The sequence below is a fragment of the Ixodes scapularis genome, unplaced genomic scaffold (genome assembly GCF_016920785.2).
Source record: "Ixodes scapularis isolate PalLabHiFi unplaced genomic scaffold, ASM1692078v2 PGA_scaffold1__304_contigs__length_218370807, whole genome shotgun sequence".
In the NCBI taxonomy this organism is placed as follows: domain Eukaryota; kingdom Metazoa; phylum Arthropoda; class Arachnida; order Ixodida; family Ixodidae; genus Ixodes; species Ixodes scapularis.
In genome coordinates this window covers 44,627,971-44,653,502 of record NW_024609846.1, presented here as the reverse complement: position 1 = coordinate 44,653,502, position 25,532 = coordinate 44,627,971, and the positions used below count along the sequence as shown (strand labels likewise).

At 45.7% G+C, this 25,532-nt stretch overlaps 1 protein-coding gene across 1 annotated transcript in view; it reads left to right on the top strand.

Annotated features, from left to right (window-relative positions):
- The first annotated feature begins 14,984 nt into the window (after positions 1–14,984).
- The window catches only part of LOC8053672 (GTP-binding protein Rit1), a 35,559-nt gene continuing 25,011 nt past the window's right edge, over positions 14,985–25,532 (top strand). The window contains exons 1-4 of the mRNA XM_029977054.4: positions 14,985–15,407; positions 15,768–15,959; positions 16,155–16,211; positions 17,924–17,997. Coding sequence (XP_029832914.1) covers positions 15,866–15,959; positions 16,155–16,211; positions 17,924–17,997 — 225 coding nt within the window. The 5' untranslated portion in view covers positions 14,985–15,407; positions 15,768–15,865. The remainder of the gene's footprint in view (positions 15,408–15,767; positions 15,960–16,154; positions 16,212–17,923; positions 17,998–25,532) is intronic.

Sequence of the window (25,532 nt, the reverse complement as noted above, 5' to 3'; positions counted from 1 at the left end):
GATTAGTCAAAATCAAATCGCGGTCCGATTATTAAAGACCGCATATGCTGTAAAAAGTAAAAAAACGAAGAAAAAACGAAGTACTTTAGATTTTTCAGGTATCAGCGGCCATAGCTTCGTAAATATGTGTATATACTGCTACTCTCAAAACTGGACGGTTTCATAAATAAGGCTGGAGAAGTCAAAACAAATAAGAAACTTGACGATTGTAGAACTATGTAAATTTGTTGCGTGGAAGATACTGTAGTATATTGAAGCGTTCTCGTTGACGTATAGATTTATTTCGTACGTCTCGGATTATTGAGGTTGTGACCAATTGTGTGTCGTCCCTGGTGTAGTCGATAGAAGTTGACGTTAGTAGCTTCTTTTTAGTTTTTTTTTTCCTTCGTGCCGTTTGTTTAATTTTAACTGACGAGGCCGCCATATTACGCATGCAAATTACTTTTTCTTACAAGCGACGTGCACGCGTGCTGCATTCAGCGATGAAAGCGGATAACATTAATCCTTCCGGACATATCGTATCTTAAAGAGGTGACAAGTTGATGCAAAACCTCGAGACTAATCTTTAAAACAAGCTTCAACGTAGTCATCAACATTTTTCAAAGAAGCGCTGCGAGTCCACATCAGTTCATGCGGTGATCTTTCATCGTGGAACACAAACTGCGACGGGAGAAAAATATAAAAAAAAAAAAAAACGGGATAGAACATACGAAAATGGTGTATGCCATCCTTTCTCTACGTTCCATAACCACATTTCTTTCCTGAGTTAAAAGTTTTAAAATCGAGCCTTCAATAAACGAGGTGAAAAACGTCATTTTGAAATTTTCCCGTGGTGACCTGTTAACCGCAGCACACTCTGGGTTGTATGAACGCTGGTTGAATCTTAAAGGCCGACCTGCAAAATCCGCTTCAGCCATCCTAAAATACTTTCTCTGTCTCTCTTTGCGTTTGTGCAGTATAGATCATTGCAACGCGATAACGGCAGGAAAGGCTTCGCTGCCGAATTCCCAGACAGAAATGGCGTCATTGTCTTCACTCTGCACTAACCAGCCATTGTTTAATGTTAAGAAAATAAGAAAAAAAGAAAACAGTTCTCGGCGTAATTTTTTTTTTTTTTTCAATTTTAGATTGGGCGGTGCGTTTCTTGTATTTCTTACCTACACTGCAAGAGAACACCCTAGACATTTCAGAGCAGTTCGAGAAAAGCGAAAGGAAATCCACCCCCTCTCCCCCTTCATCTGCCAAGCACTTTTCACGCCCCTGAAAGACGGAAACAGCCAATTTTGTACACACTTCAAATACCAAAATAAACCGCAATTCGGAGATTCGGAGTAACGTTCCATGGAGATTCCTTAAAGTTAAACACGGTGGCCTTTGACTATCGGGAAAAGGTGAAGTTCCCTTCTCTCTCTTCATGAACTGCAGGTCAACCTTTAGCTGAAGCTGGTATTTGAATCGAGCGTGCGAACCTCCAGTCACCGGCTAGTTTACCCTTTCCTCCTGGGGTCATTGGCCCAATAGACCCTTGATTCTGAACAGACCATGCAAGAAAAGGCATCAACAGGAGCTTGTCACAATTCGTTTTTATTGGTTCCCTTCGGTTGGACCGTTGACGCAATACAGCACAGATACGCCATCGCTTAAAGAGACGGTTCCAGCCCAATCGCCCTCCTATAGCGCGAACCTCTTCTTTGAGAGTGGCAGTGTGCCTTGGAACCGCGAGAGAATACGTGCTTAGGATGACGACGACAACGCTTAGCTTGTCGGTTCGTAAGACTTCGACATACTGCCCATGGTTGTCTCGAGCATTAATACGAGCCCATAATACACCACGTCTGATGGTGATCAAGTCCTGTGTGTCCTGTTGTGCCGCCGTGTCAGAAGCTATAATAGAAAAGAACAACGAAGCCCTTTTGCATATGTGCTGTCCCGCGGACGAACGAACAGCTTTGAACTCTAATTTCAAGATTATGAGGCTCGGTTTCGGGTCTGGGAACACTCGGCTTCTTATGGATTCCTGGCGACTATAATCCGTCTCTAGAATATGCGGTAAATGGAGACTGCGGTGTAATATGTGCATTGCAAAGAGCGTATACAGAGTCTCGAATAATAAAAGACCCATTCCACGAGTCCGTTTAATGCGGCTGTGCTGAATTCGCTTTGTGAAGGCCCACGCTGCTTGGGGGAAACAAATAAATAAGCCTTTGCTCTCTTTTCTCTCTAAAAATAAAGTGCCTCGGGACAAAGCGTGCTCAGCCCCTGCGCATGAACTGCTTCAATGAATGGGTCTTTGATATTGTGGGAGACTACGTATTACGTTCGGATTCAAAGGTCGGTTTTCATTGTCATTGATGAACACGTACTCGAATGCTGAAGGACACGTTTATAATTAGGATAGTGAACCCGCCTAAGGTAAATTGAAATTGACCCATCCTCCTGTTTTGCTGTAAAGGAAGCTTTACGAGGCGTGTGCACAGTGAAACAGCTCTAGCCGGTAATGGCCTGTCGGCGGCGTATAGTCCAATGGTATGTATTATTCTCATAGCTAACCACCGTTAACCACTCGAAGAATTCGGAGCAATTAAATAGACACACAATATGTTACTAATACTAGAAATTCGAAACGTAATGGGAACTTCCGAATCTCCTCTGCTATGCACGATCCGTTTCTTTGGCCTGAAGGGATTTTAGCGCGGATAATAAGATTCTTGGGCTTCGTCACCCCCTGCGCTTCTGAGGGCTGTCGAGGGTTACATGAAGGAATCAAACAATTACAGATGCTTTCAAGCAATAACCTCACGCGTGACGCTTATCGCAGCTAATGATAAGCAGCAATTTAGTCAATCGCGTTCCTCCTTGCGAATTTTGTTTTTTCCAACCTTCATTTCGCATTAAACTTATGATTTTTGCGAGATACGTCTATACTATACTCGAAGGGAGATGTGTACATATCTAGATTAATTACCACAAGCGCCGTGTACGCTTGGGACGAAAGCGCCTTGTACATAAATAAACATATACTCGCTTGTTTGTTTTTCGTCTATACTCGAATACCTGCCTGGCTATATAGACCCATATCGGCGATTGAGCTTTACTATTTTTGTATATTTTCCGTCGTTCCGGCTTACTTTGGACTTTAGGAAACCTTTCGAACACATATAGGTGTCGCTGGAAGAGGAGATACAGACTGCGTTGTAAACACAAAAGCGGGCCTTTTGTTTTTTTGTTGTTGTTTTTTTTTTTTTTTTTGGGGGGGGGGAGAAGGGGAGGTGTGTATTTTGTATATTACTCGACAAGGTGATTGGAATGGAGGCAGAACATGTGTGTTTCTTGTCCTTTTTTTTCTTCTTCTTTGCCGTCTACGTTATCAATGTGAACATATCATTTTGTCGAAGTTATAGACGTGTGTGTGTGTCTGTGTGTATATATTGTAAGCGTCTTTTCAACCATGCGTTCTCAATCTATTTTCGGGTAACCTCCAGGTGTACCTACGGATGTCGTTGTATAGCTTTTTCGAGGTCCCACGTGTGTGAGCGCTTGTAATCGTTTGTTCGCGCGCTTTTTCTTGTCGAAACCGCGGCCTCGATGTCTTGGAACTTTACTCTGGTCTGTGCCTTTTTCTTTTCTTATCAGTGCCATCTTTTTGATAAAAGCAGAGATTATACAGTGGTGAAAGCAAAAAGATTAAAAAGAAGAAGAAAAAAAAAGGAGGCGTTCAGACGTTTATATATAAGTAAATTTTTATTTACTTTTCGTTCTCCACTTGCTCGATTAGTCTAGTGTGGACGAAGAATAGACTAGTCTAATAGCGCCCTATAGGGAAGGAGATCCGATTGTTGCACCCCTGGCGCTGCTAAGTCGAGAACTAAGTTTACATGGGGAGACAAGAGCCACATCAGATATTTGTTTGTGTTTTTGACGCAGTGCTCGCCTGGCGTAGCCGAACGTTGACAACGCTGCACTCGCGTCGAATTTGTAGTTTCCCGAGCAGAATCGAGGAGGGTGACGAAAACAAATCCGGTCCACAGGCCTTGTGTTGTGTAAACATATGAAGCTCTGTGTAAAAACAAGCAAGACAAAGCGCCCTCTATTGTTCGATCTCCTCCCCAATATGCTACAGCAAGGAGTGCTCTAATAACCCCCCCCCCCCCCTTCCCATTCCCCTAAAGAAATTACGTCACTAGCACCTTTTTTTCTTTTATTGACGTCATGGAAATGGGGGGAGCATCCGTCAGCGCCTTCTCAAAATTGGCTACCATAGAAAACAAAACTCAGCCTAGGCGCATCAAGCATAGATTAAAGGAACTGTTAACGTGTGTGGTTAGAACCTTTTTCGTGTGTTTTTATGTTTAAAAAAAAATCCATGGGGAGGGGGACGGGTATTCTCTCACTGAAATGTGCTGACTTTTCGCTCCGCGAGCGATAAGCAATTTGGACAGTGCAGTAGTATACGGTTAACCCGAGATCTTGGGTTGGCAAAGGCATGGGCTTTGATAACCCGAGATCTTTAATTTGCATCCCGCAGTGGTCATTACACGAACGGACGTGAGCAGAATGTTAATGCAGATCAAAACGAGTATAGGGCGTAACTAGAGTGGGAGCCTCTTAATGAAACAAAGTTATGGTCTCGCTTGAGGCCGGATGAGATATATGGCGATATATACATATGGCGACATATATGGGATATATACATATGGCAACACTGTAGGATTGCGTTTGCCTCCAAAACGTTCCCTCTGCAATCATAGCAAGCTGAGCAATGCAGCTATATAGTATATGTTGTAAAGTCACGATTGAAAGCCACTGGCTTGTTGCAAGACAGAAAGGCCGCGGTGGCGCTTGTACTTATATACATGTCCGTACTATCGGACTGCCATAATGCCGGACTTCCACGGGAGCGATAAAAAGAGAGATGTGGCAAGCCCTCCGCTCAAAGGCCAATGTGCACTGATGGTATGGCTACCCTGCTTCGCGGTGTCGTCGTTTTGAGTTACGCTTAGCCGCGCGTTTGGAGTGAGACGAAGCGTGACCTCTTGCGAGCGACAGTAATAACGTTTACGGCGACGTCAGTGCAATCGTTTCAGATGGTGTCTTTACACTTTATCGTCTGTCTTTCGCTCTTTCTCTCTCTATCAATATCTCTCCTTGTCCGACTATTAAATATGCAATAAAAGAGACTGGCATATCTGACGGATGGTCTGTGTTTTTCTATTTATTCGAGCGGAAGGGAGCAATAGTGTCGGCGAGGCTATTCGTGGTGAAAAGCTCGCTAGGGGCGCTTCTGTTTTTCTTATTATGGGCAGCTCACGTCAACTACCCACGCGGTTGAGTTTTAATTTTCATAGTGCATAGAAGCTTGGCTTGCACGTCCTTGCACCAGCAGGAGAAGTTGAAGTATCCTCACTCTGGGTTGTGACAAAAACTTCACCAGGCGGCGAAGCCTAAACTTTTCGCCACGAATACTCCATTCACCCTTAAAATGCGATGATTTTTGTACTATATGCAAATACCGCTTAGAATGGATCCCTGAAGTTAATGACCTGTGAAACACCCGTTCGTTTTTCATCATACGCAACTGAAGTAGTATAAAAAAAAAAAATTTAAGATAAACGAGCAGCGTTCACCTCCTCAACTAGTGGCCAGAACAAACGGCCACGTGATCTGGAGCTGATTATATGCCGCCAATGTTGACCATAGCCACGCGCTGGGCTTGGCAGGGTACAGGACACGCGCTGAGTTCAAAACATTGTTATGGCCGCCCAGCTACGTCGTCAAGTTTTGCGAAGGAGAGATTACTTCAGGGTGGTAAAGGTGGGCCGACACCCGGGGTCCCGAGTGAACGATCGCAAAAGAGAGCGACAGAACACGAGAGAAAGAAAGCAACGTTGCCATGGTCAACGCGAAGAGTGAAAACTCTCAGCAATATAAACAGTGATAATTTAACGTTGTAAACTAAATTCTGAGCTATTCTAACGCTTATAAAAAGCAATAAAGTCATTACGCTGCATTAACTTCCCTTCTGTCGAAATCTCGGAAATCTGGTAGTTGCGCAGTTTCGTATTCCTCAACCGTGCCCACCCGCGCCCCACCGGCAAAGCCGGGTATATTTGGTTTAGTTTAGCGTTAACGCGAGGCCGTACATCTGCGCGCTATGCAAAAAGAAAGCTACGAAAGGAACGCGAATATCTTTCCACCGGTAAGTTCGGGGATTGTTGAAGTTCACGAAACTGCTCTGATGATGTAACCGTGTTTGGGACCCCGAGGGTCTGCCTGCATGATCCGCCGCTTGCGGCAGCCAGAATGTATGGGAAAATGGCGGACCTTTTCCTCTAGAGTTAGTATGTATGATCTCTATGGATTACTTAAAGGGCAACTCCGGCCAAAACTCAAAATGAATTAAATTACTGGTATCGCTTTAGTGACACAAAATACGACCCCAGCCAAAATATTACGCCCGTGGGACGCCGCATTCTCAACTAATGCCGATAATAAAAATGCGACCCGCCGCGAGCCGCTGCTCCTTAGCGGGCGGGCAGCGGGTTGCCGATCGCTCAAGCAACATTGGACCGTGACGTCATAGTCGTTCTGTTTTTTTTGTTTTTTTTTCTCCGTTCCGGACGGGTGCACGACGCACCCGTTGCGCGCGCTTCTTTGTACCGCTACCACCGCTGCTTCGGCTTGTGATTACGTAGCTTTTGTCTGTAGCCCGTGTAGCTTCGGTATAGCCTTTTGTTTATTTGCTTGTGAGGACTCCAAGACTCGTTTTAGTGAGCAACTCGGTGCGCCCAAGACTGCCCGGCTGTTCCTCGAAATATGCCGAGTACAACTTGTAGCGCTGTGGGCTGCTCAAACAACCCGCTGCGCAACCCGGAGGTGCTTTTTCACAAGTTTCCAAAGGATCGGAAATCGGAGAAGGTGTGGGTGAACGCTGTTGGACGAGTGGACTTTGCAAAGCCTTGGACACCGACCCCCAGATCGAAGCTCTGCTCCGATCATTTTTCGCCAGACAGTTACGAACGAAACCTACGGGTGTTGGTTGCTGGTGGCTTATAATGAAAAGGAAAACAGAATGTTCTGCTTTGTGCCACTGCTTGTTTACTACGCTATCTCGTGAGTAATACAAAGGTCCGTAACGACTACTAGCGAACAGCCGGCGCGTGAAGCTTATGCGGTATAAACATTCGCCTCCCAATCATTCGAACCCGTTACGCGGCAGTATTAATTAACACTGGGCTTGTGGATACCACAAAGGACTTTCAAAAAATCGCGAAAGTTCGGATTTGTAAGTTACAGCTCTAATTTACCCGAGTTCGGCTGGAGGTAAATATACTATTTAAAAATGCAAAAAAGAAAAAAAAAAAAAAAAAACAACACTTGCCTTAGTCAAAAAGTTACGAAGTAAAACATTTAAGATCCTACGTATTCCAATAAAAAAAAATTGTTATTGGGGGGGGGGGGGAATGTGGAAGGGAATGAAAGTGTTCTCACCTTGCTAACGTTCTCTGTTTTCCTCTATCACCCACAAAAACTTTAGCTAGCTTTGAGAAGAAAATGACTGCCCAAAGAACTTCCTTTTCTTTCTTTTCTTTTTTTAGTGCGGCAAGTTATTTTATTTCTACAAATTAGATTCACTATCTAGCAGTGGCGTCACGAGGGTCAGCGGCACCCGAGGCGGTAGCCCGCCGCGACCCCCCCCCCCCCCCCACTTCCCCCCCCCCCCCCCCCATCCCCCCGCTCTCGCGTGGCCTGCCGCGACTGCCCTGCCCCCCCCCTTGTGACGCCACTGTTACCTAGACGAACTTACGTGGTGAATTAGTGTCATAGCTTAAAAATTCGGCTTTTACGCGCCTGAGGAAAAAATAACGAAAAAACAGACGTCTACAGCTTAGCACACCTCTGTTCAAGTGTCGCGGCCCGCGCCAGAGAGCGTCAAAGCTTTCTGTCTGGGACTGACCCGCAGCGCGAAAGCAAGAGGGCCCCCAGTATACTGTACGTCACTGGCAGCGCGGCGTAGATCAACGCCGCTCCTTCCACGGACTCCCAATGACAATTTAGGCCTAGCGACGAATACGTGAGACCGCACGCACGCCGACAGCTGCCGAGTACGCACCGAACGAGTTCACTCGTTTTCCAGTCGCTAGCTTTTGGGTATACAAGCGACGAGTACGGCACGGCATAGCGCATGCACGGCGGCAGCCGCCGAGCACGGCACCGAACGAGTTGACGGGTGTTCCAGTCGCTAGCTTTTGGGTATACTCACTAACTCTTGCTACATGTGCTGGATAACTACCACGTATGCAGAATTAAAACAAAATCAGCTTACCTTATATTTTTAGACGGCTAGCGCAACAGAGGTAGCCGTAGGTGCCGCTCGGCCTGCGTGCGCGTTGAACGAGGACGACCATGACGTCACGTCCACAGAGCGGCTGATTTCCAATGTTGCCGGAACCTCGAGCGGCTAGTTTCGGTTTTGTCGGCCGCGCCCCAAACACAACTTTGAGACGTCGATATCTTTAAAACTACGCACAATAACGAGAAAAAAATTACACCTTTCAATTCAGGGACGCTGACTGCACAAAAAACAGTCATAATCCCAAAATCGAAAGTATGGACCGGAGTTGCCCTTTAAAGGGGCCCTGCAAGGACTTTTTTTACTGGTTTTTGATTTGCACTGAACCTGAGCGCACTGAACGTAGCAACGTAATAAAACTTTTCTTTTCTCGAATTTCAATTTATTTTAAAAGTTAGTCAATTTAAAATTACAAAAACAAGCCAAAACTAATCTCCTTAATGACGTCCTTGCTTGTTTGAGTGGCCGTGAACTAGAGGAGGGGTAGTGAGCTCAGCGAGCGGTCACGGCTGCCGCACTTCGTGTCGACGGCTCGAGAGGGCGCCACTAAAGCATGTTCTGGCTAGGCTCTATGAATCGGGCGGCCAGGGCGGCTCGCATTGCATTTGCTGCGCGATTAAAGACTAATTCGGCATGACACTTCATTGGCCACAAACGACAGCAAACACGGGGTAAAGATCAGTTCAGAACTGGAGCCACTACGCGCTACCATACCGCCAAAAGTCCAAACTGCAAGCCCAAGCTGCTCGCCGAAGACCTTGGGAACGCTCGGAACCGGGTGGATCCTCCAGTCCATACGGCCGCAGCGCTGCCGAGTACATCTGGGACCTTTCTACGCTCGCCGCTCGTTGGCGCCTGATCCCACTACACCTTCCTAGCATGCGCCGCCTTTTCCACCGCTTGGTGGCGGGTATGTCGACGGGTCATTTCTTGTTTCCGTACTTTGTAAACTGCATTTGTTTCTTTTCTGATCTAAAATAGTGAACAAAAACTACTTTTATAAATAATTTAAAAGGTCCGCACCACTTTTATTTTCTGTTTCGACTAAAAATAAGCTTTTAGCTGCTCTGACCAGTAGTAAGCCCAGGACCAAGGACGTCACATATCGCGCGCTTTCGGCACCGCGGGTCTGCCCCGTAGGAGGAGGAGGTTTTCGCGTCGTCCGGTTAAAATATGACGCACTGATATTTAGTTCCTCTCTCCGTGCCCGCTGGCTTGCCCGAACCCCAAGAGACGTGGAAACCGCGATAAAGGTCGACGTTTAAATATGACTGCTGGGCCCACTGCTTACGTGTAGGAAGGCGAAAGCCAGCCAAGGACGGCGTCTAGGACGACGTGGAAAACGACATCTAGGATTAAGGAAGACGTCTAGGACCACGTCGAGAACGACGCCTAGAGGACGACGTTTAAGACGACATTTAGGACGGCCTCTAGGACGACATCAAGAACAACGTCTAGAACGACCTCTAAGGCGACGTCAAGAACGACTTCTAGAAACTTTTCTCGAAAATGTCTTTAACTGGTCAGATTGTTGTGCTAAAATTTCAAGTTGGAACCCAGAGTACAAAGAAAATAAGAAAATAACTGATTTTTTCGATTGTTTCAACGGTGAAGCGGTAGCTGTCGGGGAGACACCGAACGACGGCCATGTTACTTTGCCTTATCCAGAGATGGCGCTGCAGATTACTGGAAGTCGTTTGCTAAAAGTGAAGCCCCTAGGCTGCCTAGGCGTCGAGCGAAAACACACTGTAACCAGCTTCCAGTAACCAGTGTGAACGAGGCATTTGACCGCAACTACGAAGACCGTAGTTCAGATTTCAGCGGCTCTTTTCAAATCCACCAAATCGCTGCTTTTTCGGGCGCACTCCTGGCTGCCTCTCGTTTATTATTCAAACGTCAAACTGCGAAAGCAGACGATCGCACGAAACAAGAACCGTCGCAGACGAAAGTACGTCATTTCTACAGCAGCATTGCGCGGATTGATTTATTAAAATTTATGGCGTGACACTTTGCACACTGTGAAGCTTAGCTGAAAACCCAAACAACTTTATTTTGGCAAATATTTCGCGGAAGCCAAAACTCGGAGAAAAGCGCGCTTTTTCGCTCGGCGCGTCCAGTCAGCGTCCAGTTGCGTCCAGTCAGAGCCGTTAATTGGGAGAGTTTGGCCATACATTGGTTTGAATGGGCGAGCATCTCGGGGCCAACCACAGGCCTCGAAACAGCCCCTAGCGGTGGTCGTGAGCTCTAAATATGTGACGCGACTAATTTAAGCCGTTTTAGCGTCGCTGGAGTGATATGGTTTGGCTTTCGGTGACTGAAAACGTTGGGCATGTGAGGTTTTCGTCAAGCCAATATTTAAGTGTAGAATAAACGAGCGTGCGCTCCAAACCAGGGCCGACTAGCGTCTCAGCTGAGACTGAGAAAGAAAGCTTTGCCAAAGCCAGGCTCACGAGCCGAGCGCGCGAGCGTGACTCCACGTCTCAAGACCAGAGTGTCGAACCGAAATTTTTATCGGTTCGCTTCCGGTTCGGGTTCACGGCTTTCGGTTCGGTTCCGGTTCAGTTCCGGGGAGCAAAAAATAACGGTTCAAACCGGTTCGCACCGGTTTGAACCGGTTTGAACCGCTAAATTGAGAATATATTTTCCGCGTTCTTCTGGCAATATACACAATTTACGCCGTGAAACGATGAACTATATAGTTTCTTCGATCGTCTGTGCAATTTACTTTTGTTTCTTAGGTACCAAAAATATTAAATTCAGTTATATAATTTCGACGCAAAGGTAAAAAAAAAAAAAATCTACATTAACATACATAACGTCGTGTTCATACGACTCCACATCCCTTTGTTTACCAGTAACATATATTTTACCTGAATCAAAATGTTTAAGTACAAGAGTAAAGAGTTGAGCTGGTTGGTAAATACCTGTAAATAGATCAGCTTCAAATTTAGAACTATACTGTGTTTTATTTTGCTTTCTTCGTATTTAAGTAAAATTCTAAAGTTCAAGCTGATCTATTTACACGGTATAAAATGTTGTCGCAAAGTGTGGTAGGTCGCCTAAAATACCCATGTTTGGTACAACTTTGTGTCGCAGTGTTAAAAATGAAATCGTGATTGTGTCCTTGAACTAAGGAATTAATTACATCACATAAAATTATGAAATGAGCACCTCGGTGCTCATGCTAATTATGAAATAAGGTTTACGAAATACACTTCACAATATATATGTATATGATGATGACACAACTGAGCTAAAAGCAATGAAATTTCCAGAATTTAACAAAAGTTTTAGTATAATTCCTTTCAGTCTATTTTTTATAGAAACACAGAGCGGCAATCCAAATGTTTGTTGTTCTAACCAAACATTGTTTACACTCAGCACCGCATGCATGCCACTAATCATGCAGCAAGAAGTAGTCGCAATTTTTCACTCTAATCTATATGCACCTTCGCACTCAGATCGAATCTGGCCCAAAATAGCGCTTGTCCAAGTGAACATTTTCTTATGCAGAATAAGCTGGCATAGCCTGGCTGTTGAGGTTTGTTCTTGACAAGATGCCGGTCAATTTAATTTGCAAATGAGCATCACAGTTGCTAACTGATGATTTTAACTCGATAGCGTTAAGGAGCTCATGTCGCAGAAAAGCCGATGTCGGTGGCGTGACTGGAAAATCCTGATTGGTCGATAGGGTCATGACGTCAGAGCTACATACCCTAGCGCAAGAATTTCAAGCAACCCACAATGCTCACGTGAAACGTGACATAACGCGTGGAATGAGAGTGATTAAAACATGACATGTAGTGCGAATTAAAGGTCACCGTATGTCTCAAATGATTTCACTTTTAAAAGTAATTATTTTGCCTTAAAGGAAAAAAATTAAGAACTTTAGGCGGGATTCGAACCCACGACCCTTTAGTTGCGAGTCAGACGCTTTTCACTAGGAACGGCGCGAGCGTCTGGCACGACAAAAACGTGCTTTTTGGTAAGAGCGCTTTTGCAAGCAAAGTAGTTTCCAGAGTCACGCTTTTTGGTCTGCGCCAAAGATGCAGGGAAGAGGAACTTTTACAACACTGTCAATCGAGTGGCCGTGGCACTGTTTTCGTTCATCCAGTCTGGCCAGTCTCTGAGACGCTGTTCTAGCAAGGCGGCCGAGAGCAAACTGTCACCGATACTCCATCTCAGAAACATCAGCAGTGCAGACAAAGGCATAAGCACGAGCGCGTGGCGCAGGGGCGGATCTGGAACTCCGTTTTGGGGGGGAGGGGGGGGGGGGGGCGGAAAATTTGAAAAGATACTATTCTCCCATTCTTGTGCACCGGGGCGTCTACCTATGGCAATTTGCACTCCGAGAAGGGGGGAGGGGAGTGGGTCGACTTTGTTCGGGGGGGGGGGGGGGGGGGGGGGAACGGCCGCCCCCGTCGCCCCCCCCCCCCCCCACCCCCTTGGATCCGCCCCTAGCGTGGCGTTGGAAAGTGCCTCCTATGCACGAGTTCTCGTACAAACAAAAGCATTTCGCTGAGCTGGGCTCGCGTGCCCTGTGCCTTCGTCTTTACTACTTTAAATGCCGTTTGCAATATTGTGAAGTTGCGGTCTCGTGATTGGTCGACGCTGTGTCGTACCTTTAGTTTACACCCGTGGTTTACACTCTAACCGCGGGGGGAGTTTTCGGCGCTGGCGGCGGCCTTTGCTCCGCTCATTGTCCAAACTCTCCTAATATACGGCTCTGCGTCCAGTTAATGCCCCTTCATATTTAAAAAGTCGCGCAAGGTGCGTCGGTGCACGAGGCACGTGCAACGTGCAGCCTTTGGGAAGACCATGGCGGCACAGCGCAGCACGGAGCCAGATTTCGGACAAAATGAATTTCCCAGAAGTGGCCCGCGGCACGTGCCTCGAGCATTTCTACAACAATGAATGGCGCCACCTTTCCCAGAGTAGAGGGGCTTTATACTTCGTTTCAGCTTCGGTCCAGACGCAGCCGATGCTACAAGCGCGAGCGTATAGCCCAGAACAGTGCTTGCACTGCACGAGCGCTCGTGCTTGGCAGGGATGCTGAAAGCCCGGAGCTCGCGCTTGTAGCTTTGGCTGCGTCTGGACCGAAGCTGAAACGAAGTATAGAAAGAAATCAGTTATTACTTTCTTATTTTCGTTGTACTCGGAGTTCCCACTTGAAATGTTAGCAGTTAAATCCATTTTTGAAAAAAATTGCTACAAAATCCGTCGGTTTTTTTTTTTTTGTATTTTTTGCGAGCCGTTTTAGCGAGCAAATTTTATTTTTTGTGACATTTTAATCGAGTACGAATATCGATCTATCTGTCAGTCTCTCTGCCCCTGGCTTTCCTTTGAAAAGTCGAGCGTGCGCGCGCACCAAGTTCAACGCACTATACAGCGCACTACAGAGGGCAAGAAGCATGTGCTGTAGGCGGTGCTCCAACAGATCGATGTTATGTTGCGTCAAGCTAAAGGCCCGTTCACACTTGCGACAGTCGCTGGAGCGACTAGCGACTGGTTTTTAGTCGCGGAGAGACCAAAACAGGTCGCTGGCGACCGGTTTTGGGCAGTCGCTCCCTGACCGATTTCTCAAGTCGCAAAACCGAGTCGCTGGACGGCGGAGCCAATCACAGTGTGCATTTGTCCGGAACTGTTTCCCGCGGGAAACAGCGACGCGACGCACGGCGGCGGTAACTGGCATGGAGTTCTCCGCGGAAGCTCCTATTAAGGCTGTCAAAGACTATCCGTTTCTTTAGAATCAGCGGCACCCCGACCAGAAAGATTGGGACAAAAAGCTGCAGGCCTGGAACGAGATTGGCGGCATTTTCGGCATTGCAGGTACGAACAATATCACTGTTGAGGGAGCGCACATATAGTTGTCTTACGTTCCAAAGCACCATTAAGATTTTTTTTTTTTTTTTTTCTCCTGCCGGCGTTTTTGATCAGAAAGACCGTTCGGCCGGCTCGGGAAGGTGTTGATTATTATCCGATCAGGTGTGAACACTGGTGGTCACCAGTCGCTTGTCGCTCCAGCGACTGTCCGAAGTCGTAAGTGTGAACGGGCCCTTACAGCGAAAATGCGCAAGAAAATCTGCAAGAGCTCGAGAAGCAGCGTGCAGTAGGAACGATCTGCTCGGCCGACAGACGTCTGGTCGCAGCTAGATCGCTTGCGTCTGCTTTCGCGCATTTTTTAGATCGCGTTGGCTGTACGGAGGGACTGCAGTTTAGGAGTTTGGCTTACAAGGCGCGTTAGCCTATCTGAAAATGCTCACCTCAAGCTCGACATCATAGGAAGCTCGCTGTTTTTTGCGAGTTACAGCGCGCCTACTCAAAATTTGCGGCTTCTTGTACGGCGTAGACGCAGCTTGCAATAACATGCATCGACGAGTTTCTTCCCTTTGCGAAGTGTTGTGGAACGAATTAAGCAAATTAAGCTTTGCACGTTAAAAACTGGCTCGATTCCGTTCCGCAAAACAATCGCAAGAGGGGAATTTATTCTGCTGGCTAACGTTTTCGCACGCGACAAACTCAAATGCGCAAGTTTGCGCGCGCTACAAGCCGGTTTTTCCGCAGCGCCTCCTGGGCAAAGCAGGGAACCTATTTGACAGACTACTAGCGCCACTTGCGAAAATAACGTTCGGTTACTGCAGGTCTGTGTTAGGCAATCCGAAGAAAAACAAAGAAACAGAAGTGATAGAAGTTGAGCAGCTTCTCCGTTGTTTTTGTGACCAGCTGTTACGCGGATATGTGACTTGTCTTTGGGCCATGCGGGGCTATTTAGCACCTCAAGAAAACAGTACTTAACTTCGGCATCGCGAGCAACGAACCCCGACCAGTTCACCGTTAGTGTGGAGCTCACTCTTCGTTTTGGAAGCTAATACCAGCTAATACCAAGATCTACGAACTCTACCTACCTTTAGGCTTATTACTTTGTTTACTTTATACCCGCCTGTGCGAGTGGACATTTTCTTTTTCGCCTTCTTTTTTGCGCTACATTTTGAATGTGTTGAACTGACGCTTTCTTAATTTTGCGACGCTAAAACAAGCGCTTCAACCTTTCACCGAGGTAAGTGACTTCCTTCAGTCACCGACGGCGAGTAACCGTCGAAAAACGCGAAGTCATGTGAATAACTGGATCCTTTCCGTATCTACGCTTCACTGATCACATGTCCAATCGACTAGGATATTACTCTACGTCTATGTCGACTAATCCCCTTATGTATCGTTTATCGTTCCAATTTGGTAACTAGAGAAGTCGACTCTCATTAACGATGGTATCGCTGCTGCCAACCTACAGCGTTTACATGCTCAACATGTCAACTTGAAAAGGTAGCTGGCCGTGTAAATACGCTGTCAACTCCGCGCAGTTAGTTAGTATTGGTTAACAGTCAGGCTTTTATACGGACTTAATTTCTCTCTTTTACAGAGCAGGCTACACTCCGCGCGCTCGCAAGGATTTCGAGTGAACCGCAGTCAAAAAGAGGAAAAAAAAAAAAAAAGAAATTCAGCAAAACAAACAAGGCCATGGTTCAAACAGCAAGCCACGCGCCTACGAACAAGAGTGGCATCAGGGTGTATAAAATCGTGGTCCTGGGTGACGGAGGTGTCGGCAAGAGCGGTGAGTCCATGCTTGTTTTTGAAGCGTCAAGGGCGAATGTTATGGCGTTATCTGCACCAGTGTTCCTGGTGACTCAACCGCGACATGTTGTTTTGCGCCCGCCGGCGTGATTGCGGGAGCACGTGACGTCACGACGCGTTTGTTTTGAACGTCTCCAACGTATTTTAACATGCTTGCTTTTCCTTTTCTTTGCAGCCCTCACCTTGCAGTTTGTAACGCACAGTTTCTTGGAGTACCACGATCCCACCATTGGTAAACAGCACACTCTTTCATGGCTTAACGTTTTGCAGTTAGATTCGATTTAATAAATAAAAGCATAGTAAAGACACAAATTCTTCCCCTGCTCGGAAAAATATAGCGTGCCCATGAAAACACTAAGCGTTTTTTTTTTTTTTTTCACCACAAGAAAAAACTATGCATCGCTGAACACCCAGTTGCTTCTCAAATGTAGCAGTAGCAGCAGACCAGATGCCAAAGTTTCAGAGCTTGTCATTATCTTATTTAGAAGTTATCAATTGATTTTTTCTGAGATCTTCAATGTGAAGATGTGCCAATTTCTGGAAGCTCATTGAAACTTGAAAAACAAAAATTGCTTATAACTTTTCAATTGGATAGCGGCAGGCTCTGAAACTTTGGCATCCGGTCCAGGACTTCTAGTGCTGCCTTATAGCTCACTTTTGCGATAAAAACAAAACAAAATATTATCAGGGCACAGCTTTTAAAAGCCTGTAGATAATGTAACTCATTAAATAACTGGAGACATATACTCCAGAGTATCATACCCTTTCCTCTTGTTATCTAAGGATGTTCACTTGGGCCTGCCTCGGACGGCAATTTCTCTCAGCAACTTGATGTCTCAACACCAGCAACACGGACCGCCCAAAATCACACGCAGCAATCAATTGCTGCAATTTGCTGTCGTCATCATTACATTTTATTTTTTTACACTATTTAGACACAGTTACGTTCTGAAAACATATTTTTATACATTTAAATGGCGTTGAGAATACTAACTCATCTTTTCAAATGGTTTATTTAAGAAAAAACTATATTTCAAACCAGAACCAAGTATTTAGTTGTCATCATAACCGGCACAGGGTATCATGTGAAAATATTGAGTCCCTGATTGGCCGCAGCCGCTTTAAACGTCTTAGAATTTCTCCGAGTTGCTCGCTTGTTTCAAGCCAGACCCGATTTCGGCAATTTGTGTTGATCTAGGGAACAACCCGCCAGCAACCCCAAAATTTCCAAGAAAGTTGCCCCGTCTGAAGTGGGCCTTATGCTGGATGAACCGATGGACATTGCCATTTTGTTGTGCAGAACTTCACAGGTGCTGTTGAAGCAGATACATTTTTTTGCGTTTTCGATTCATTCTTACTTCTATCTAGGGTGGCATCGCTCAATAGCTCTTCTGTATTTTATTTCATAAAGAAGTATAAACATTCTGAACAAGTCAAATACATTTTCGCTAATGGTTCTGTTCGAATGCCTCAATTCAATCTTGCTCGTAAAAAGTTAAATTTTTTTATTTTGAATGACCCTCCAATTTTCTTGAGTGAAGACAAAATTGGATCTGTCTAGCATAACATGAGTCAGAAAAACTACTTCCCAGGACAACCTTTCAGGCAGTTCAGAAGATAAGGAGAGTGCACATGCATAGCTTTGATGTTCATAGTTGCACAAGAAGATAGCTTCATAACCCGTAGCTTTGACTACTCTCCTACAGAATGTTGTCCCCAAGTATGGGCATTTTGACTGCCAAAATACGGTTCTGGGGATTTTTTCGTTGCACGTTAGTAAATTGTCTAGCACTATTTCTATCCCTGGTTGTTGAACCTTCGAATTTTGCCTCTGGATATGTACTTTTAGATTTCCAGGAACAGATTGTCAATTTAAAAGAAATTACACTTTCCAAATTCTTTATTATGAGTCCGTCTTAATTGCCTCCTGATATGCCTTTTCAGAGGATGCTTACCAGCAGAAGACTGTTATTGACGGGGAAGTGGCACTCTTGGATATCCTTGACACAGCCGGCCAGGTAAGGGCTGCAGTAGCAACTCGGAACATTGCAGATATGTGCTAGAGAAGATCAAAAGGAACAGCTGACTAGAATGTAGCAGGAAAACTTCACTTAAAGGGAAGATGGGGCACTTCTACATTTGAGAAAAAACGCTTGAATTGCGTTCATTTGGCCTTTAGATTAACAGATATCAAAATTGTATTTCAATGCGACGCGCCGGAGAGCCATACGAGCAATCTCAAAATAGGACTGAAGCCCCGCCTCCCTAGCCTTGGGCAGCCAAAAGAGTCGTCGATGACGTCACGGACAGCGACTGTCTTTCGCGTTTTTCTCGCGTTTAACAATACTTGCGCAGCAAACGGTTTGGGTATTCGGGTTCACGGGGTAAAAATACACTAGAATTCACTTCTAACTCATTTTTTCCAAGAAGCTCCGTAGCTTCCCTTTAAAGGGACACTGACACCCCCCCAAACTTTTTTTTAAATTTTTTTTTTTTCCAGGTGATTTATTATGGTGTAGGAATATTACCAAATTAATATTTTGCTACAGGGTCACATATTTTTTTAATATAGCCAAAAAACGCAACTGCTCGAAACGAAACCGAAACCCCCGCACCGCACGGAGGCGTGGAGAGGAGAGAGTGAGTGGCAGAAGTCGCACCCAACCATGCAATTTTTTTATTTTTTTTTCTTTTGCGCGCAGCAGACAAAATGCGTTGCGGGATCCGTTTGCAGTTATGTTTGTTCTGCTCGCTGTTTCATACTTCAAGATGAGTTGTTTTGTACATTTAAGTGTTGGCAATTAGTAGTCAGTGCCCGTAGTCAGGGGTGGAACGACTGCGCCATTTGCGCCATTTTTCGCCAGACGCATTTGTCTGCGCCGTCCTGCGCCATGTTGCGGAAACTGCGCCACAACCAGTACCTCGCGATTATGCACCAAATGGCTAAACGTGGGCCAAAAAAAAAAAATTAATTTGCCTTGGTTTCGGTTTTTATTGACTCGATTGGCAACAATGAGCGTGTTTAGCTTGGTCGGCCTTGCAATCCTTTGTTCTGTTTATCCTCTCTGTGTATCCCGAGTCGGAAGCGCGCGGAAAAACTCTGGAGTCGGATTCCAAGCGCTACACCACCTGCGACTGGATTGTTATTCTTCAACCAAACGCTGTTAAGGGAATCGGCCGAGGTAAAGTCGAGTCGTTAAGCGTCAGATCGCCTGAGGCTCTGCGGCCGGGGATCCGGACGTCAGCCAGTTGAAAACAAATGAGCAAGATATTCCTTTTAGTACTTCATCGTTAGAAGTTAGAACCGCATTCCCACAAGACGAAACGTGATTTGATAGAACTGGAACGCGGTCCGATCCGAAACCTTGCCGGCCAGCAGCTCTCACGCGAGCGGCGGTAGATCTCCTCGGCGTACTTAAACCATGCTCCTGCTTATCGCTTCGTATACGATAACTCCGTTGATCGTAGTCTGCTGCTTCGATATTGAGTTGCACAATAGGGTAAACTCGAAATTTGTTGCTGTGTTTCTCCGCGCAACTGCACGTTCGTTGCTTACGCACGTCACGTGGTTCGCACATATAATTACTATGTCGAGCACGTGTGGGTTGTGCGATAAGCAGTGCTGGTTTGCATTTTGAGCAGGTGAAAGTCGCTCAGAAAATATCAAGGACACTATCTGCAGAAACGTATGGTACTTGCTTTTTGGTTCTCATTAAGGCTCACAAAGGTTCAAGTTTTCGCATCTGTTACACTGTTATCCCACCTACCTAGGTCCCGAACCACTCATGTTCATCTGTGCTGCTAAGCACAATTGAAATTGCTCCTGTGCTTGTCTAAGCCACAAGCTGAAGTGCAATGAAAGCCGATCTGAGCTGCTCCTAGCCTGCTCCAGAATGTAGTTGTAGCTGCTCCCAACCTGCTCCAAAACTGCTGTTTCAGCTGCTCCCGTGGCTGCTCCCAATTACATTTCATGAGTTCCACCCCTGGTAGTGAATTCCCGTGATCGGCTCCGAAAAGAATAGTCCCAAGATGTTGCGTGAAGAGCTGCCTCACATGTCCTGCATCTGAAAGTGGCATTGTGCGGCAGAGATGTCAACAATGAAATCCCATACCATTTAGTTCAGTGACATATCGTCCCTAACAATTGTTTTTTTTCAGTGATAATTGTAAAAAAAAAAAATTTAAACATTGCAAAATGTCTGAAAAAAAAAAAAAAAAAGGTGCGCTTATTAGGGATTGAATTCATCCCCGCTGCGTGTGAAGCGGATGTCTTTCCTCTGAGCTACTGAAGGAACTCCTTCGTACGTAGTAATGCAGCCAGTCGACTGTATGTCGGAAAGTTTTCTGCCAATTTCCCTCCAGTACATGCATTCCCGGCTTGAAGTCGGGCAGCACCACGCGCTGGCCACATTCGCACCTACTGTAAAATCCCAAAAGATGCCCCTCCCCCTAAAGATAGCCCACCCCTGTTTTAGGCTTGATTTGCTAGTATATTTTATTAAACACAGAAAGGTGGCCCACTCTTAGTAATAATAGTGTTGAGATCTATGATGGCCTCGGCGTAAATGTGGACAGTTCGCTATGGCCGGATATGCCGTAAAACCCGCATATAATAAGAGGTCTTTTTTCAAATTTTGCCATGTAAAATTTTCGGCTCGTATTATATGTGGGTCGTAACAATTTTCAGCTTCGATGAGGCGCGATCTAACGCTGTTTGACATAGTTTCGGTTTTGAAGCAATATGGTGCTCAAAACAACTGTCATCATCATTAAAATCGCAATGTTCGAAGCGCCATCATCCGTCCACAGTGAGGCTTGGCAATGGCGTCGGCGCGAAAACGATAATCGACCGCCTTTAAAAGAAAAGTCCTTTTTGTTGCGGAAGACATCGGCAACAGTGCTGCCGGACGACAATTCGCTGTAAATAAAGGCAGCATTAGCGGATGGAGACGACAAAAGCAAGCTCTGTTAGCGTGCAACGGAACGAGGAGAAGCTTCAGGAGCCCAAAGAACGGCGTGTTCGCCGACGTCGAGGCTAGTCTCAGCGATTTTGTAAAAGAGGAACGTGAACGGCGCCTCGCCGTAACTTTGTAAAAGAGCAACGTGAATGGCACTTTGCCGGAAACATCGAGCTGCTGCATGAGAGCTTTGGCAAGCCGACATTGGGTAGCTCGCTTAATGCACCGTGCCGGGTTTTCACTGTGTCGGCGCAGGCTGGTCCGCTGGTCGCTCGCCCTTTCTAAAAGTGCGGGATTTCAAATGCGCTCGACGGCACTGGAGGCATCGGACAAGGAGTCTGATGGACATGATGACAGTGATTAAGGTTCAATTATGATGCAAATAAACATTCTTCCTAAGACTTCCTGGGTCATACTTTACGCGGAATATTTTTGTTCTCCTTATATTGTTTCGTATTATACGCGGGTTTTTACGGTAAGTGAACATTGCTGACTGGGAAGTAGTCATCTTTGCTTCGTTGCCCCTTGCCACCATAAGCTTGGAATGGACACGACCTAAAAATAGCAATTTTTTAAAACTTGTCTTGATTGTACACCGAAAGTTAGCCCACTCCATATTTTCGGCCAATTTGCTCTTGACGTCAGGTGGGCTATCTCTCGGGATTTTACGGTAGTAAAGAACGCATGTGTACTCAACTCGAAGTACGCACTTCGTGCTTGACGTTTGAGCGAGCAAGGTCTTCAGCCACGAGAAGGGACGACGGCTCGGCAACGTCTTCGTGCAGTCGGCTTGCTGGTCGGGCGTGTCGTACAGGATGAATATCAATTCTTTTGAACGGTCCAAAATTTCTCTTTCGAAGGAAGACAGAATTTGCCGATACCGTGAACAGCTGTTCTGAAGTAGACGTCCCACGCCCGTCGTTTGCTGCTATCCGCGAGTACCACGATACGCGAAACGACGCCATGTTGAGAGTTGTGCAGTGAATGCACAGAATGTTTCCGGTTGTCTGTGCAACCTTTTTTTTAATCAACGTATTGGCAGCCTTTTGGAAGCCACGAAAAATGGGTTTCATATTTATTTAAATTTTTAGTATTGACTGTGTGCCTTCAATGACCCACGACTGATTAAATTTGGTGGTCGCATCGAAACCTTAGAAAACTGCCCGTGACCACAAAAAAAAGAGTGAGTACGACTCAAACTGGCCAGTTCTCGATTGGCGGTTTTCGGGCGGAAAGAAACCGAATTTCGAACCGCAAATTCTGTTCTGGGTAGGTGGGCTCTCATATGTCACGTACAACTAAAAACCTCGGCGAGCATAAATACCCTGTCGGTTTCCCTTTAAGGAGGAGATGCTATCCCGCCAGCTGACTTAACCTTAAACCTTCCACAACACTAAAATATCTAGTTCAGCCTTACTCCATGTGGCTCTGAAAGTTTAGTATGTAGATGCAACAACCAACATCCCTAGATCAAGGAGCGAAAGTGCAGGCAAGCTGGTTAGGAGACATAATCTAATCCCTGGGAGAATGAGAAAAAAAATAATGGACAAGATGACACAAAATCTCAAATGGAACTGAGTTTATTCGCAAGGAAACAACAATTTATAGTGGTCAACACAGACAGGAATGAGGGAGGACAAAAAGACATGCTACCACCAAGATCACAGAACTGAGCCAGACTGACTGACCTCCACCCAGAGACCACACCCCCAGCAGACACCCGCTGCCAAGCAACCTGACAAAATAATCCGTGTTGGGCTATGTGAACCAAGCCAAAGACCACTCCTCCCCTTCCCATCCCTCCCCCCTCCTCGACAGCAGGAACTTGCAACAGAATTCACACAATTTCAGTAGTCCTCTACTAAAGGTTTCCTTTAAAAACCTTTTGAAAAATCGCTTTCTTTGCGCAAGATTGAAGTCTCTTTCCATAATGGCACGCACACATTTCATTCAGCAAGATGTTTGGCTAGTTCAGATGATGGAGAACCATTTTCCACACTTCTTTTGTGGTCCAAGAGAAAGTCATTTACACGCCGACCCGCCTGGCCCACATAGCAGAGGTAACAATTGAACAGAATTTTATACACAGCTTTGTGATGCAACCAATAAATCAATCTCACCAGCCAGTTCGACTACGCCACAGCTGCCTCAATGCATAGAAGCAACCTTAGTATTTCAGCACATGTGACAACCTCGCTGGAGCTCTGCACATGTAGAGCACGACAGATTGCGAGCACTCTCCTTCACCGCTGTCTGCCTTTGGGGAACTGAGGTTATGGCGGTGTCACGTGTGTGCTGAATACTTAGTGAGATTGGTCTATTGGAGGGTCCCTATGTTTTTTTACACAGTCTTGTTCTCGCTCGAAAGTGAATGTTGTAAGACTACCATAGCGGAAATCAGTTTTAAAAACATTTACTTCAAACTTCTGAGCCACAGCTTTAAGAATATATGAAAACTTGTGAAAGTATGGAACTACAAAAACAATTCTCTTTGGAGTCATTCAGAGTCTTAGGCCTTTCTACAATTTGTCTACGCAAAATCAATTAAAAGAAATCCAGACTATACCCAGCTAGACTCAACTGCTCCCAGTCTCACGAGCGCACTGCCGGCACAACTAATATGCAATATTTTTACAGCATTGCCTATAAAAGACTCTACGACACCAACCTGTACAAGTTTTTAATGGGTACTGTGTCTAGATAAGACGCTCTTTGGTTCCTGTAGTTTAACAATTGTAGATCTAGAAATTGCAACTTCCCCACGACCGTAGAACCATATAAGGGTATTCCCTTGGGCTGGGTGGCAGTACATTGTGAAGATTAAGATTGCTAAAAAGACGAGAACCAGTAGAAGAAGACACACACACCACAGAGTACACTTGCAACTGAAGTTTAATCTAAATTGATCAAACGGGGGAAAAAACATAATATGCCTTATCAACAAAACACCCATGTCATCTATGCACATCATCCTTCTAATCTACATTTATTCTTACTAGCTTGGCCTATCAAAGGACTGTAAACTCGCCACTCCCGAATCATAAAGGGCAATCGATGGAGGGTTAACGCCTGTTAATGCCCCATCGACTGCCCTATATGATTCGGAAGTGGCATACATATTTACAGTCCTTTGATAGGCCAAGCTGGTAAGAATAAATGTATATTAGTAGGATGGTGTACACAGATGACACGGGTGTTTTGTTATAATGCATATATGTTTCTTCCTGTTGATCAATACAGATTAAACTTCAGTTGCAAGTTCGCTCTGTGGTGTGCGAGTCTTCTACTGGTTCTCGTCTTCTTAGCACTTTTAATCTTCAAATTGCAGAACCAGCCATGGATCTTAAAGAAGTGGTGCAACGATTTTTGGACTGGCCAATTAACTGCGGAAGTTAATTTGTGTCACCTGTGGAACGAAAAACAGAAAACCATATTTTCCTGCGAGTGCTAGTCTTTATTTTCAGAAATGAAACAAATCGTCAAAGTGCTCCTAAACTCTCCACATTGCCCTTCGAATGACAAACTCTGGGGACCACTTGGCTTCCCCTTGGGTCCTCCCTTTAGAGACCCCAGCCGCTTCCTCTGCAATTGTCGACTTTTAAAGGATTAGCATCGTAGAAGGTCGCAGCAAGTGGTGAACACAAAAGATGGTTCGCCATGGGGCTGACGGCGAATGTAGCAGCAAAGGGGGACAGATTTTTGTTGGCGTCCACGTATCCCCCAGAGACGCTGTCACCATAGTTCCCATAACTGCCATACGCGGCTGCAGGTCTGCAAATACCTAATTCATTTTTTTTCTTTGCGATTATGCAGCAGAATAGTAGCAGTTTCTTGGGCCAAGGTGATGCGTTTTTGGTCACCTGTGTTTAGATAAACAGTATAAAAAATACAAATTGCCAATTCTTTCAACATTAAAATTGCTTCACTATACAGTAAAACCTCGTCAATGCGGATCTCGTGGGACCGGCAAAAATGTCAGAATTATCCGAAAGTCGAAATATCGAAAGGACAAAGAAAGCTGCGCAAAAACGTTTCTCTGTGACATACCTTGATTTTGAGAAGAAATCTGTTATTACCGCCTGCTTTCTGGACGACACTTGGGCGGAGACGGCAACTTTCCTTAGCGCGGTCGAGTGCCCCACCGCACTCGCACTGTCGGAGCTACGCATCCCGTGCGCTGACAATGTAGCACAGCAAGGCCTCTTCTAGTTTCGGGTGCACCACCTTCCAAGGCCGCTTTCTTTTCGCGTTGAACTTCTCGCTCTCGAAAGCCCGTAGGATATCGGCCACAATTTTTACGTACGTGGCCAAAGTGCTTCTATTGACGTCGCAACTTTCCATCACTTGTCGAGAGACGCCGCCCTCCAAGGCCCTCAGTATTTCCATTTTCGTCGCTAAATTCTCAGCCTAGTACAGCTGCAACGGAAAACGAGTAGCACAACTGACCAGTAATCGGAGCGGAGAAATCGCGACACTCGGCGCTATTTTTCCCAAGCGCCGATAGCGAGAGTGCCAGTCACATTGCATTTTTCAATGCAGGGGTGGCCGGCGAAAAATTGAGGGATAGGATAGTTGTTAAAATGGTGGGCATTAGG